Here is a 14,775-nt window from a genome sequence, read left to right on the forward strand (position 1 = left end):
AAGTGGTGTGCAGTCCATAAAACTGTCAAAATTGTTAATTTAACAATTGAGTTAATATAACTACCCAGCCTGGATAGCTTGGTTGGTTAGAGCGTGGTGCTGATAATGCCAAGGTTGCATGTTCAATCCCCATAAGGGACAACGGCATATTCCTGCGTTGCAGAGGCTTGGACTAGAAGATCCTCAGAGCCCCTTCCTGCTCTACCATTTTATGGTTCTAATATAAGATTTCATATATCTTAAAAAACCCATTGCATTTGAACAATAAAACTATTGGACAGTAGCTTCATTATCTGATATCCCAATTTAAACACCAATTATAAGAAGGCCATTTAATGTCCATTCTAAAAAGATGTGTCTTCAAACAACGTTTGAAGGATATCAGATATGATGAAATTTCATACATAAGAATCTGTCTGAAATGAATAATAATAATAACACCATTTATTTCCCTTTGATGTAGGAATTCTCATTAGAGAAAGCAATGCACACTATGATGGATACCTGGGATTCAATTTCCTTCCAAATAAGCTTATACCGTGAGACTGGTGTTAATATTCTGTGCGCCGTCGATGAAATTCAGACTATTCTGGATGACCAGATTATAAAAACCCAAACAATGAGGGGATCGCCCTTCATAAAGCCTTTTGAAAAACAAATGAAGGTATTTGTAAACTTTTATGTATATAGCTTCCTTTTATTCACTTCTTTTGTAAAGTGTATACAGTACACTTTTGAGGCACTTGAAGGAAGGTAACAATTTCTCTTGAGACTTTTAAAAAAACCTTAAATTCATAAATTTATTTTCAGATTTGTTTGTATCTCATCAGACCCCAAGAAGCTTACAATTCAATTATAAGAAGCAAAATATTGTGTCATTCATGTGTTTAAATCACTGCAACTAAAATATAACCCTACATCTAAACTTGTTGGTTAGTTCAGATGAAACTGAAACTCTGGTAAGCATTAACCATGGTTCATGTCTGTCCTGATGTAAACATTAACCATGATTAAAGCTGGCTGGTGAAGTCTGGAGAAATTTTATGTGCTAGCAGGAAGAGAGTGGCCTTTTTCTCAGCCATGGTTAAGAGGTCAGAAGTGGTAGCTCAGATTGTCCCCAAAATTAAAGAATAAGGGACTTGCGAGTTGAATGTTTTGGCTCCTGAGCACCGCAAACTCAGAAGTGAATGTTCCGCTTTGCAAACGTAATCCATTCTAGAAGACCGTTTGAGTTCCAAAATGTTTGAAAACTAAAAACTCAGTACGGAAGTCGTGCGTTCAAAAACCAAAGCATTTATTTCCGGGTTTACGGCGTTCGAAAACTGAAACAGTCAACGGAGACGTTCGAAAACCAAGGTACCACTGTATATATATAAGTTGTTTTATTTTCATGCCTTTTATTTTGTCTTTTGCTTTACATGCTATGGATGTCTTATGCAAATAACTATACTGTGTTTTTTAAGGAATGGGAAGATCGCTTGATTAGGATTCAAGAGACTATTGATGAGTGGTTGAAAGTACAGGCTCAGTGGCTTTACTTAGAACCAATATTTTCTTCAGAGGACATCATGCAACAGATGCCAGAGGAGGGACGTCAGTTCCAGACGGTGGATAGATACTGGAAAGACATTATGAAATACTGTGCCAAAGACCCCAAGGTGAAGTAGTAATGATGAGCCTGTAGTTAGCAGGTGAAACAAACCACAAGTTCTTAAACTATGCACAAGCACATTTCAGGTTCTTCTTTCTTTTCGTAGCCATTGTGCCCACCACAAAGGTCGTATCTGCCAGAGAATACAAAATAGCAGTCAGAATTAAAATCAAGGCAGTCCTTGTTAGCACACAGAAGATCTTACACATACCCTCAAACAGAACTTTTTTCAGGGGCAACTAGGGATTGGTTGCAGCTGTAAGGGTATTGGCGGCAAGCCTTTCAGTTCGGGTGGCGGTTAGGCATTGGAATAATGTGTTGTGATGTGTTGAAGAGCTAGGTGTGGCCATCGCCTATGCCCTCAATTTTTGGGTATTCCGTTAAAGGAATCTGGCGGTCGTGTATTCTGTCTGATGCCTGCTTGGCGGGAGGCCATGGCACGACCCTCGGTGACATCAGGGGAGAGCCTATAGTTGGATTAGCATCAGCAGGCTCCACCTATTGGTGGATGAACCCCCCTTGTTTTGGTCATCCAATGCCTAAGCCAATACCTTTTCACTGCTGTAATCAATAAAGTTGTGGCCTTTTCTTGCCCATAAACCTTATATCACGTGTCCTGGTGTATTCATTCCACATCGCGGGGGACGGGTCCTCGAACCCACAACTCAGTTTCGGCACCTCAGGAGGGGGCCATTGGGAGGCATTCATGGTGAGTTCCTGCAACTCTTTTTCTAGAAAAATAGCACTGCCCTCAAGGCTCTCCTTATCCCAACCATATTTACGAATTCAAAGAAAATGTAGACTGTAACTAAAAACTTCAGTATACTTGAGACTAATAATTAGATTTTAAAAACTGACAAAAGTTGTGGATGAGAGTTAGTGGGTCCATCTACAAACAGGGGCGGAGATCAGGTGGACAAATACAATTGGTACTCACTGTCTTCATTTCTCCCCAATCTGCAGTATGCTGGGGGTCTCCCCCACCCAGTCCACATTCCCCACCCAGTGAAATTAATGGTGTGGGCTGCAGCAAAAAGGAAATAGCACTGCTGGCAATGGATGCAGGGCGGAACAGAAAACAATGTCTTTTTATATGACCAATGGATTGATATTCTGTTTGTATTACAATTTTATTCTCCACTGTAAAGGTGTGCTTATTAAATAACCTGTTGTTTTTTAGGTTCTTGCTGCTACTTCATTGACAGGCTTATTGGAAAAGCTTCAGAATTGTAATGAACTTCTGGACAAAATAATGAGAGGACTGAATGCATATCTTGAGAAAAAGCGTCTCTTTTTCCCGCGGTATGCTGAGTGTTGATTGTCATTAAGCTGGAATAAATATTTATTATTCTCGATTAGTATTTGATTCCAAACAAATATATGCAGTCATAGAAACTTAATGCATTTGTACTTTCTTTTCAGCTTTTTCTTCTTGTCTAATGATGAAATGTTGGAGATCCTGTCAGAGACTAAAGACCCTCTCAGAGTCCAGCCTCACTTGAAAAAGTGTTTTGAGGGCATTTCTAAACTGGAATTTCTTTCCAATCTGGACATTAAGTCAATGTTCAGCACTGAAGGTGAACGGGTGGAATTTATTTCAACAATCTCAACTTCTGAAGCACGAGGTGCTGTGGAGAAGTGGCTAATACAAGTGGAAGATATCATGCTGAAAAGTATACATGATGTCATTACAAGGTCAAGACTGGTATGTTTTCCGTTAAATATATAGAATCTGATCTTGCCAAACATGCATGCATTTCATTTATTTGATTTCAGGCTAGTTCTGTTCTGTTTTTAGAATCCTATTCTTTTTCTTCTTGCTATTTAAGCAAGTAAAAACTGAAGTTACTAGAGGCAGAATTGCACACACACACAAAAATCATAATGGAACAATGAATTCAATGAGAATTTTGTATCTGTGAGGACTTAGCTATATTGTTCCACTTACTGTCATCCAACATATAAAACTGGATTGTTATAGCAACTAATACATTAAATTCTTTCTTAGTAAAATGTAAATGAGAACAAAGGGGGGGGGGGAGTTTTCTGATATGCAGTCATAGCTCACGTTGCGTCCACTTCAGGTTACGTGTTTTCGTGGTGCGTCCTGCGACAACCTGGAAGTACTGGAATGGGGTACTTCCGGGTTTCACCGCTCGTGCATGTGCAGAAGTGCTAAATCGTGCATGCACAGAAGCGCTAAATTGTGTCATGCACGTGTGCAGACACGGCGCTTCGGCTTGCATCAGTTCCGTCTTACAGACGGGCCTCCAGAACAGATCCGTTCCATAACACAAGGTTCCACTGTATTACATTTACTTAAAATGGGGGTGGGGAAGCTGCGGCCCTCTAAGTGTTGTTGGACTCATAACTCTCCCATCTGCCCCATTCAGTATGACCAATAGTCGGAAATTATGGGAGCTGTAGTCTGGCAACATCTGGGGAACTTCTCCAGTGGACACTGCCCAGTCCTCTTCATGATACTGCTAGTGCCCTTGAGATACTCGCTTCGGATGAATTCAATGAATCCCTCCCTATCACTGATCTAAAAGACAACCTAGATATAAATATTTTACAATACTGGACACAGTTATCTGTGTTCAATCTGTGGAAATCTGTGATGTGAACACATTATAGAAGGAGGAGGGGGAGACTAATGAATGACTTTTTTGGAGTGGTTGATATGGAAGATGTTGGAGATTGTCCCAGACATAAACACTATACAGTGGTACCTCAGGTTACAGATGCTTCAGGTTACAGACGCTTCAGGTTACAGACTCTGCTAACCCAGAAATAGTACCTCGGGTTAATAACTTTGCTTCAGGATGAGAACAGAAATCGTGCGGTGGCAGCGGGAGGCCCCATTAGCTAAAGTGGTACCTCAGGTTAAGAACAGTTTCAGGTTAAGAATGGACCTCCAGAACGAATTAAGTTCTTAACCCGAGGTACCACTGACCTTTTTATAAGGGAGTGAGCACTGAGTGATTTCATAACAATTTGACTTCACCTGCAGAGACACACTCCTCCTCCTCAGACTGATGGATGCCAACAACAACAACTCTGATTTCATAATAGGTTGTATAAATGATTCAGCATAATAGTTTCAGTGGTTAGTAGTGATCCTGTTGGGAAATGTCTTTTACTTTTCCTAGGCATATCCAGAAACAGAAAGAAAAAATTGGGTGAGAGAATGGCCTGGTCAAGTAGTTATTTGTGTCTCACAAATGTTCTGGACAAGTGAAGTACATGAAGCCATAGCTAGTGGCCCAGAGGTATGGTGACACAAATCTTTTTGTTTCCTTTTAATGTTTCCTAGCTTTATTTTGGTACTTTGTTCACATTGAGCCATATTCAATTTAGATGTTTATGAAATTGTCACCAGCCTCTTTGAATTAATAATGCTTGATATAATTTCATAAAATAAATGTTTCATGTTAATTTTCCTCTTTTTCCCTTGAAGTAAAACTGAACACAACAATTAAAAATGAATCCTAATACTCAGGCAGGTATAATTTGGAGGGACAGATAAATGTCAGATACTGAATGTGCACAAATGAGCTCTTGAAATGTTTCACAGTATTTGTGTAGAAAATTTCAGGATAAAAAAACCCTGAGGATTTTTCATTGAAAATTGTCTTCTGAGAAATTTCAGCTCTAGTATATATGAGAAGCTGTTGTTCATTTTACCTTATGAACTCCCAATGACGTAAATACTTTTGTAATATTACATGCCAGCATCCCAATCCAGCAATTGTCTTTTTGGTACAAGAGCTTTACACACACACACACACACACACACACACACACAGGCTTCTTCTGCTTCCAAGAGCTTCCCAGTTAATTTTGGTGCAGAGACCATGTTCTTGCTCACACAACAATATGTGCTATCTCTCTGTCTATCTATCTATCTATCTATCTATCTATCTATTTATTATATACTGCCCTTCATCAGAAGATCACAGGGTGATTTACAACATAAAAACACAAAATACATAACATAATAGCAAAAGAACAGTAAATATGAATGGGAATATGTTATGCAAGCCAGATCTACCTGACTGGGACATCTATATTAAAAATTGGTATAGCAATCACTAATGAGCTTTTGAATAAATAAATCACAGGATAATAATATAGAGAGACCACTAAGCTTCCTCTTGGTAGTTGTTTGTGGCAGAATTTATCAAAATCCATTTTCATTCTGCAGGGCTTAAAGAATTATTACGCTAACCTTCAGTTTCAGTTAAATGATATTGTGGAGCTGGTAAGAGGGAAGTTGTCTAAACAAACAAGGACTACACTCGGTGCTTTGGTTACTATTGATGTACACGCTAGAGATGTCGTCCTGGAAATGATTGAAAGTGGTATGCAACCTAATAGCTTGTTCTTGTTTGTCATAGAATAAATGAGAATATTAATACATTGCCAGATATTTCTCTGTTGTTCCAGGAAATCATTGCTTTTTAAACTAATCTTCTCAATGTTAAAATATTGATTTTATTATTTTAAGACATACAGTGGTACCTCTGGTAAGAACTTAATTCATTCCAGGGGTCTGTTCTTATCCCAAAACCGTTCTTAACCTGAGGCACACTTTCGCTAATGGGGCCGTCAGCGCACAACTTCCGCTTGCATCCCAGGGCATAGTTTGCTACTGGGAGCATCTACTTCCAGGTTAACGGAGCTTGTTACCCGAAGCGTTTGTAAGGAGGACAGTACGTAACACAAGGTTCCACTGTAAACCCATTGCTTTAAGTGCTTTTTTTCCTAAAATAATTTAGCGGTACTCTCATTTTGACTCAAGAAAATCACCATTTTATAGTTCAAATCAAGAAAAATAAATACAGTAAATGGACAAAAGTACAAAGATTCACAACATGTTTAGGGGTATGTGTACCCCTGCGTACCCCCAGAAAAAAGCACTGTTTAAGAGGAAAGAAAAATTGGAGCTGACAGCTGCATCTTCAAAACATTTTGTTTCCCCTTCCTACTTCATTTCCATGGTATGCTGAGGAGTAGAGCCTAAGACATTTTCCATGATTGTATTATTTCAGGTGTGTTGCACGAAACAGATTTTCAGTGGCTTGCTCAGTTACGGTATTACTGGGAGTATGAGAACGTCCGGGTGCGCATCATCAATTGCAATGTAAAATATGCATATGAATACCTTGGCAACTCTCCTCGACTTGTCATCACTCCTCTTACAGACAGATGTTACCGCACTCTGGTATGTTTTTTAATATTAAATTGCTAATAAGAATTCTTATAAATCTGAATTAGCTACAATGAGGCATATTCTCCACCTATGCTTATGACAGTAGCTTGTAGAGATTTTGTCTTGTTGAGGTTCTCAGAACTACTGTATTAAACACTCTAACAATAAGGGAAGCACTCTTGACTCCATTAAATTCAATGGGACTAAAGCATTAATGTTCTCTTTACTGGATACATAGTTTAAAATTTAAAACTGATTCTGATTAGCTGTAAATAAAATTGTGAGACAAGGCAAATATAGATCCTTTTGTGCTAGATTGCAGATCTCTTAGTAATGCAGCAAAAAATGTCTTTTTAAATTGATCAGTGAATCAAAGAAAATAACACCTGTGCTGTTACAGGCTATTTCATTACCACTATGAAAAAGTTGAAGAAAATGTGATAAAGTTGACATTAGGAATGAAGAATGGAAACAGAAAAATGGGTGGAGAAATAGAGACGATTGATGTGCATGTTTGCATTAGAATTTGCATAGGTGTATTTTCCCAAGCGGAACAACAGAAACCTGGGATAAATAGATGAATAAATAATGGTTTAGGGTGAGAGAGAGCAAAAACAAAAGAAAAGAAGAATTTGGTGGGAGGTGAGAATGCAGTGACAAAGTATGTAAGGCAATGTGTAAGAAAATAAGGGGGAGGGTACATGTTTTCTACAATATTTCATCTCCGCCATATACAACTGGATGTAGGTTTTTTTGTATCCAAACATTGTGTGACTTCTGAAATATTTTCATGAACTTTTCTTATTCTTAGATTGGAGCATTTTATTTAAATCTTGGTGGTGCTCCAGAGGGCCCAGCTGGGACAGGTAAAACAGAGACCACCAAAGATTTGGCTAAAGCTCTTGCCGTGCAATGTGTTGTCTTCAACTGTTCTGATGGCCTTGATTACCTAGCCATGGGGAAGGTAAATTGAACCCATCTTTTATCGTCTGATTTCCAATTTTTAAAGGTGGCACTGTTTTTCATTTTCAGTAGATGCTAATCTTTAACAAAAACATTTAAAAACAATAACACATACCTTGGTCACACAATCCAATTGTGCACAGAACTGTACAGTTAACTTCACAACTATCAGGTGAATCAAAGGGGCCCACTCTGAATCAGGTGCAAAGCCCAGGAGACCCCATAAGGCAGCCCCTACCATTTCATCCCTAGGGGTGAGAGGAGACCAGCAGCGCCTCCTATTCACCAAGAGGCTGCTGTAGAGGACTGTGTGTTCCTTGGAGGCCAGATCTGCTAGCCCTGTGGATCCTGCTGCCTGAGGTGGTCACCTCATCTTGCCTCATGGGTTGGCCAGCCCAGGAAGGCCTTCTCTATTCCTGGAAGTTACAAATATCAACAACTACTAAGTACGTTGTCAAGGAGGGCATCCATCCTAATACTTAAGCTGCAGTCCTATGCAAACTTAACTTGGGAGTCTGAGTAAACTTGCAGAGGATCTTTCTCTTTAAGTACAGTCGTACCTCGGCCCCCAAACACCTTGGGAGTCGAACGTTCCGGATCCCGAACGATCGAAAACCAGAAGTGAGTATTCCAGTTTTCAAACGTTCTTTCGGAAGCCAAGCTTCCAATGGGGCGTCTGCGGCTTCCAATTGGCTGCAGGAGCTTCCTGCAACCAATCAGAAGTTGCATTTTGGAAGTTAAACATTTCAGAAGTCAAACAGACTTCTGGAACAGATTCTGTTCGATTTCCAAGGTACAACTGTACTTCATCAGTGCGTTGTGCTTTTAAACTTTGAGGGGTCAGGATAGTTTGACAAGACAGAGGTTGCTAATGTGTCCAAACCAAACAAGTTCTGCAGGTCTTTTTAAAATTGCAATTGAAGCAGTATCCAGGAACATAATTAATGCTGCTGCAATCAAAGAATATACATTTGATGTGATTTGCTTGGGCACTTGTGAAACTCATTCTAAGGCAAGTAATGTACTTCTATGCCAGCTTTGGAACTGATTTTAAAATGTTCTTGCAAAATTATTTTTAGTGTTTGAACAGCCCACAGCCACACATGAACTCATACAGCCCTTATAAGTTAAAGTACAGTTTCTCATAAGAGTGCTTTTGATCTGATTTAATTGGTTTCACTACTTCATCAGCTCTTATGGGGTTGGTTAAATAGCTGTAACTGGGAGTTAGGAAACATGAAGAGAACAGACTTCACTTCCATCACTGCCTCTCTGGTATTTATGTATTTATTAAGTTACTAGTAGTTGATCAGGAGGACTACTGTCATGATAGCTGTAACAGGGAAATAATTCCTGCTTCTCCACAGAAATCATGTCCTGTACACAGTCTAAGCAAGCAACAATTATATAGAGGCACCCCATTTTTTTCATTTGCCTAATACAGCTAGATTTGATGAGGCTGTAAGAATAGTAGTAAACAAATGTTCCCAAGGCATCACAATACTCCTAGTTATATAATGCCTGGCTTACCATTTTGTTTCTAGTTTTTCAAGGGGTTGGCTTCTTCAGGTGCTTGGGCCTGCTTTGATGAATTCAATCGCATTGAGTTGGAAGTCCTGTCTGTAGTGGCTCAGCAGATCCTTTGCATCCAGAGGGCTATACAGCTGAAGCTGGAGACGTTTAATTTCGAAGGGACTGAACTGAAGCTGAACCCCAACTGCTTTGTTGCGATTACTATGAATCCAGGTTATGCAGGGCGCTCTGAACTGCCGGACAATCTCAAGGTAAAATAGTGAAAGAAAAACCATGTTAACTGAGAGTCATTTCAGATACTGCTTTTAAAAGCATGATTTCTCTAAAAATCATTTTGAGATCTGTGCATACTTCTAAACTCCTTTCAGGAGTGAGACTACTGCTGGCTGAGCTGTCCTAAGGTGAGCGGGGTGGGGGTGGGGAGCCTTTAAAATAAGAGTTTGTCTTACTCCACCCTTTTTCAAGTGTAACGTCTGCTGGATTGCTAGGTCATGTGACTGAGCTGAATCAGTTTTGAGTAGGAGTAAACCTATCCCTACCCCATGTTCCTGCCAAGCTCCACCACTCCTCCAGAATGTACCCTTCTCATGACTGAGCTGGCTGAGTCCCAGTTGGGCCAAGATGAAGAACTGAGATACTCTGGCATATCTCTGAGCTGCAATGAGGGATTTTAGTCAGTGTAGCCCCAGCTGAACCACAGACCTGCCTATTCCAAACTCTGCTTATCTCAGCGGATTTTGCGTTTGGCTTGCTCCCTATGCATGGCATATAGGTGGTAGTCAAATAGTAGCTTTCTTGCACTGGATATTCTTGGAAAAAACAGCTCAGTAGGTTTTTTTGTATGGCTCAGCTTGGATGGCAAGTCCTTTCTTCTTTAATAAGAGGGTGCTTAGCAGCGATGAGATAAAGTTTCCAGAACAATTGTATGAAAATTCATTAAACATTTGTGGAGGTTTTTTTTTGTTAAAGTGAAAGACAAATGTATATATTAATAAGCATACTAGTGCCACTGAAAAAATATAGCCTTGGAGGGGGGGCAGAATTGCCATACTTCCCCCCCAATTTGTTCATATATTTTATTTTTCGATTTTTGAATTTTTTAACAATCATACTTTCCTTGATGTGCCTTTTAGGTCCTCTTCCGAACTGTTGCCATGATGGTTCCTAACTATGCTCTCATTGCCGAAATCTCTCTCTATTCATATGGGTTTCTGAATGCGAAACCTTTATCAGTGAAAATAGTAATGACCTACAGATTGTGCTCGGAACAGCTTTCATCTCAGTTCCATTATGACTATGGTATGCGTGCAGTCAAAGCAGTGCTGATAGCTGCTGGCAATCTAAAACTGAAATTCCCTTTTGAAAATGAAGATATACTGGTAAGTGGCACATTATTAACTTGACATTAGAAATAGTCATTAGTTCTCAAATGGACTTAGAGCATTTTAGTATCTTGCTGTTTTATCCCATCCCAGTAGCATTGGTGTAATTTTTCCATGTATGAAATTTAGAAGATCAGCTAGCAGATGTCTTTGTAGTTCAGTGGTCTAAAGCAGTTCAGTTCAGTGATGTCAGTACACAACAGACTTCTCTATGACCAGTGAGAAGTGCAAAATGAGGAGAGGGAAGAGCCTGAGGAGAGTCCCAGGGGCCACATTTCAGCCCCGGGATCTGATGTTCCCCACCCAATTTAAATGAATATTTTTTTTGTGATGAATTATAAATAAAGTCAAGAACAGTACAGACGTACCTTGGTTTTCGAACAGCCTAGTTCTCGAATGTTTTGGCTCCCAAAAGATCGAATCCTGGAAGTGACTGTTCCAGTTTTTGAATGTTCTTTTGGAAGCCAAAACATTCGAGAACTAGGCTGTTTGAAAACCAAGGTATGTCTGTACTGTTCTTGACTTTATTTATAATTCATCACAAATTCAGTAGGGCTTCCGCAGCTTCCGATTGGCTGCAGGAGCTTCCTGTAGCCATTCAGAAGCCACGCTTTGGTTTTTGAACGTTTTGGAAGTTAAACAGACTTCCGGAAAGGATTCTGTTCAACTTCCAAGGTACGACTGTACTAGAAATACCAGAGAGAGTCTTGTGTGTCCTTAACGACTGTCAGTTACATTGTGGCATAAGCTTTCATATACCAGACCCTCAGAGTACCCCAAAATTATACATGTAAGGACTTTCCCCAGCAACTGTAATACCAGCAGCAAGTGGGGGAGAAAGGTACTCCTCGTAAAAGCACAAGTGTTTTATGTGGCTTTGAACTATGTTTGCTTTGTCACCTATAGTGTTCTCCCAGGCTGTGATCAACATAGAGATCAGCAAAATCCTTAGATGGATTGCAAGTGTTAGGCATACTGATTCAGCATAACTAACACTTACAAAGCCCTTTCAGTCTAGAGGTCATAGAAGTGGTTTGCCATACCCATTGTAGGAGTGAGTAAAGTATCCCTTTCCCAGGTCTGTATCAAGATGGGGGAGCAAGTGGAGGCACATGCCCCAGGTGGCAGGTTAGGGGGAAGCAAAGCAGTGTATTGCTGGGTAGACAACTCTTCTAATAAGTGGAACCCGGCCAGAATAGAGTCACTGAGCATACACATGCCTCTTTCCTCCCTGATGACAATGTGCCATGGCTGGCTACAGCCCACACATCTCTTCTCGGCCTTTTGGCTAAGATCCAGTGTGGCATCTCTTCTAATAAGCAGGAGTTCCACTTATTAGAAGAGGGGTGGCTATAGAAAGGCCCACCTCTTTGCTCACCCCATAAAGAAGAAGGTGAGAAGCTGCTGTGGCAGAAGGAGATGAAGGGAAGAAATGCTCTCTTTTGTTGTGCTATCACTTCTGCCACCAAGAGAAGGAAGCCTGCATAGACCATGAAGGGGGAACAAACATTCCACTTTGTGACTTTCCCATGGTGGCACTGCCACCAAGAGAAGGAGTTGTGTGTAGGCATTCTTCTCTTGGTGGTGTCAGCGGCAGCAAGAGGCAGACATGAACTTGCAAGAGAGGAGAGTAGCAGTAAAGACTTTTGCCTTCCTATAGTTAAATATGTAGATCCAGCACTGCCCTATCCTCCCTCCCCACAACTAATTTCTCTTTGTTGGAGACAAGTTTTGATTCATGTTAGGATTGTATTGCTTTAACTTAGCAATGTGGTTAATTATCAGCTTGAAAGAAGAATACTCGTAGGAGACACAGTGCAGTTGATAGAACTTTGTTTTTATTGCTGAGCAGCTTAATATTTGTGATATAAACTAGAACATTATTTCTGTCCAACTCTGCTGCTGTTTCTCTTCCTTTGTTCAGCTCCTTCGATCAATCAAAGATGTAAATGAACCTAAGTTTTTGTCACATGACATACCTCTGTTTATGGGCATTACAAGTGATTTATTCCCTGGTATTAAGCTTCCTGAAGCTGACTACAATGTGAGTATATTTTTAGTGTATTGTTCCCCAGTAATTCTTCCAGTATTTGACAGTTTTAGCTCATGCGGTTGTCTGTTTCTAACTGAATGATGTGCTGTGTCTATTTTTTAAGTGGATTGTTTTCAAAAAACTTCAGTTCACCCAGTCTTACCATGAACCCAAAGTCTGCTTCAGAACTTGATGTGTTTGCTTATTTTATTTTCTCACATTTATATTCAGCTGCTCTTCAATCATGGAACCCAATGTAGTTGTGGTTCCCAAATGGTCAACCATTCAGGAACTGATCAGAGTCAGACCTGCTCAGCTTTAGCAAAGTGGTAGCCTCAAGTACCTTCCATCACTTCCATCAATTCTCTGTTTGTAGAAGTCCGCCAGCATTTGTAATAGATAGCAAAAAGGCTTCATCCTTTTGCAATCTTTCAGTATCTACTTTAGGCTGCACTGCTACATGCGTTGTTCTTTAGTTGTTTAGTCGTGTCCAACTCTTTGTGACCCCATGGACCAGAGCACACCAGGCACTCCTGTCTTCCACTGCCTCCCACAGTTTGGTCAAACTCATGTTCATAGCTTCGAGACCACTGTCCAACCATCTCGTCCTCTGTCGTCCCCTTCTGCTTGTGCCCTCCATCTTTCCCAACATCAGGGTCTTTTCCAGGGAGTCTTCTCTTCTCATGAGGTGGCCAAAGTATTGGAGCCTCAGCTTCAGGATCTGTCCTTCCAGTGAGCACTCAGGGTTGATTTCCTTCAGGATGGATTGGTTTGATCTTTTTGCAGTCCATGGGACTCTCAATAGTCTCCTCCAACACCACAATTCAAAAGCATCAATTCTTCGGCGATCAGCCTTCTTTATGGTCCAGCTCTCACTTCCATACATCACTACTGGGAAAACCATAGCTTTAACGATACGGATTTTTGTTAGCAAGGTCTCTACTTTTTAAGATGCTGTCTAGGTTTGTTATCGCTTTTCTCCCAAGAAGCAGGCGTCTTTTAATTTCTACACACACTTACCTACAAATAATCCCCACTGAATTCAGTGGGGCTTATTTATGAGTAGATGTGCATGTGATTGCACTGCTAGTAATCCTGACATCCATCTCATTCCTACTAGGTTTATCTTCCTAGTCTCTTAGTAACTTGTCACAAACGTCCCTCAAGATTTTCTTCAGCTTCCAGCTGCCACTGCCTCATGTCATTTAAAAAGAAGGTCCCCAGTCTGATGACAGCGGTCTCAATATACAGTACATACGTGTGCCTTATACATGTCTATTTAGAAATAAGTCTCTTTACTGTATTTTCAATTGAGCTTACTCCAAGGTGTGTGCAGAATTGCAGTTGAAAGCTTCCGAGTAACATGTATATGATTGTGAAACACGTTCCTATGATTTTGCTCAGTTTTAAGGTGCTCAAAGAGCTCCTTTCATTTTTATTTCTTCATATCCTTTTTTTTCTTAACTTGGTAACTACATAGTATCATTCCTTTTGTGACTCTACAACAACATAGCAAAATTCTGTTCATTTCTGTAAATGCATAATTTCACCTGGTTTGGATGTTTGTTGAATTCAGATTACCATTCTCTAGCCTAGTTAAACTCAACTGAAACACTTACCGGTAATTGACAATTCGAGTTGCATTTTAAGAAAAAGAAGGAAAACTGAATGTTAATCTTTTTTCAAATGAAAAGTGTGTTTGTGTACATGTGCAAATGCATACCAGAAATGAGAAATAGCTAAGATTTACCTTTTAAAATTTCAGGATTTTCTGGAATGTGCAAATGAATGCTGTAAAGCACACAATGTTCAGCCTGTTAAAGTTTTTCTAGAAAAGATGATACAGACCTATGAAATGATGATAGTTAGACATGGGTAAGTATAATTATGATAAATAATATTCATAGGTATGGGGTTCAGAAAATGGCAACCAGCCTGATCAAAGGGATAGAACAACTCACATCTGAGGAAGTGTTGCAGCATTTGGGACTTTTTAGTT

At 40.0% G+C, this 14,775-nt stretch overlaps 1 protein-coding gene across 3 annotated transcripts in view; it reads left to right on the forward strand.

The window, feature by feature from the left end:
• Positions 1-14,775, forward strand: part of DNAH12 (dynein axonemal heavy chain 12) — a 91,703-nt gene that overhangs the window by 25,267 nt on the left and 51,661 nt on the right. For all 3 annotated transcript variants that reach the window (XR_014506315.1, XM_083420181.1, XM_083420182.1), the window contains exons 19-30: positions 464-664; positions 1,464-1,658; positions 2,832-2,953; positions 3,074-3,356; positions 4,804-4,923; positions 5,859-6,015; positions 6,706-6,878; positions 7,678-7,830; positions 9,374-9,613; positions 10,496-10,741; positions 12,669-12,788; positions 14,542-14,651. Coding sequence is in view for 2 of the 3 variants with exons in the window: in XM_083420181.1 (XP_083276307.1) it covers positions 464-664; positions 1,464-1,658; positions 2,832-2,953; positions 3,074-3,356; positions 4,804-4,923; positions 5,859-6,015; positions 6,706-6,878; positions 7,678-7,830; positions 9,374-9,613; positions 10,496-10,741; positions 12,669-12,788; positions 14,542-14,651 (2,120 nt within the window). In the remaining variant the exon portion in view is untranslated. The remainder of the gene's footprint in view (positions 1-463; positions 665-1,463; positions 1,659-2,831; positions 2,954-3,073; positions 3,357-4,803; positions 4,924-5,858; positions 6,016-6,705; positions 6,879-7,677; positions 7,831-9,373; positions 9,614-10,495; positions 10,742-12,668; positions 12,789-14,541; positions 14,652-14,775) is intronic.

This window comes from Podarcis tiliguerta, assembly GCF_965153285.1.
Source record: "Podarcis tiliguerta genome assembly, chromosome: 2".
Lineage (NCBI taxonomy): Eukaryota > Metazoa > Chordata > Lepidosauria > Squamata > Lacertidae > Podarcis > Podarcis tiliguerta.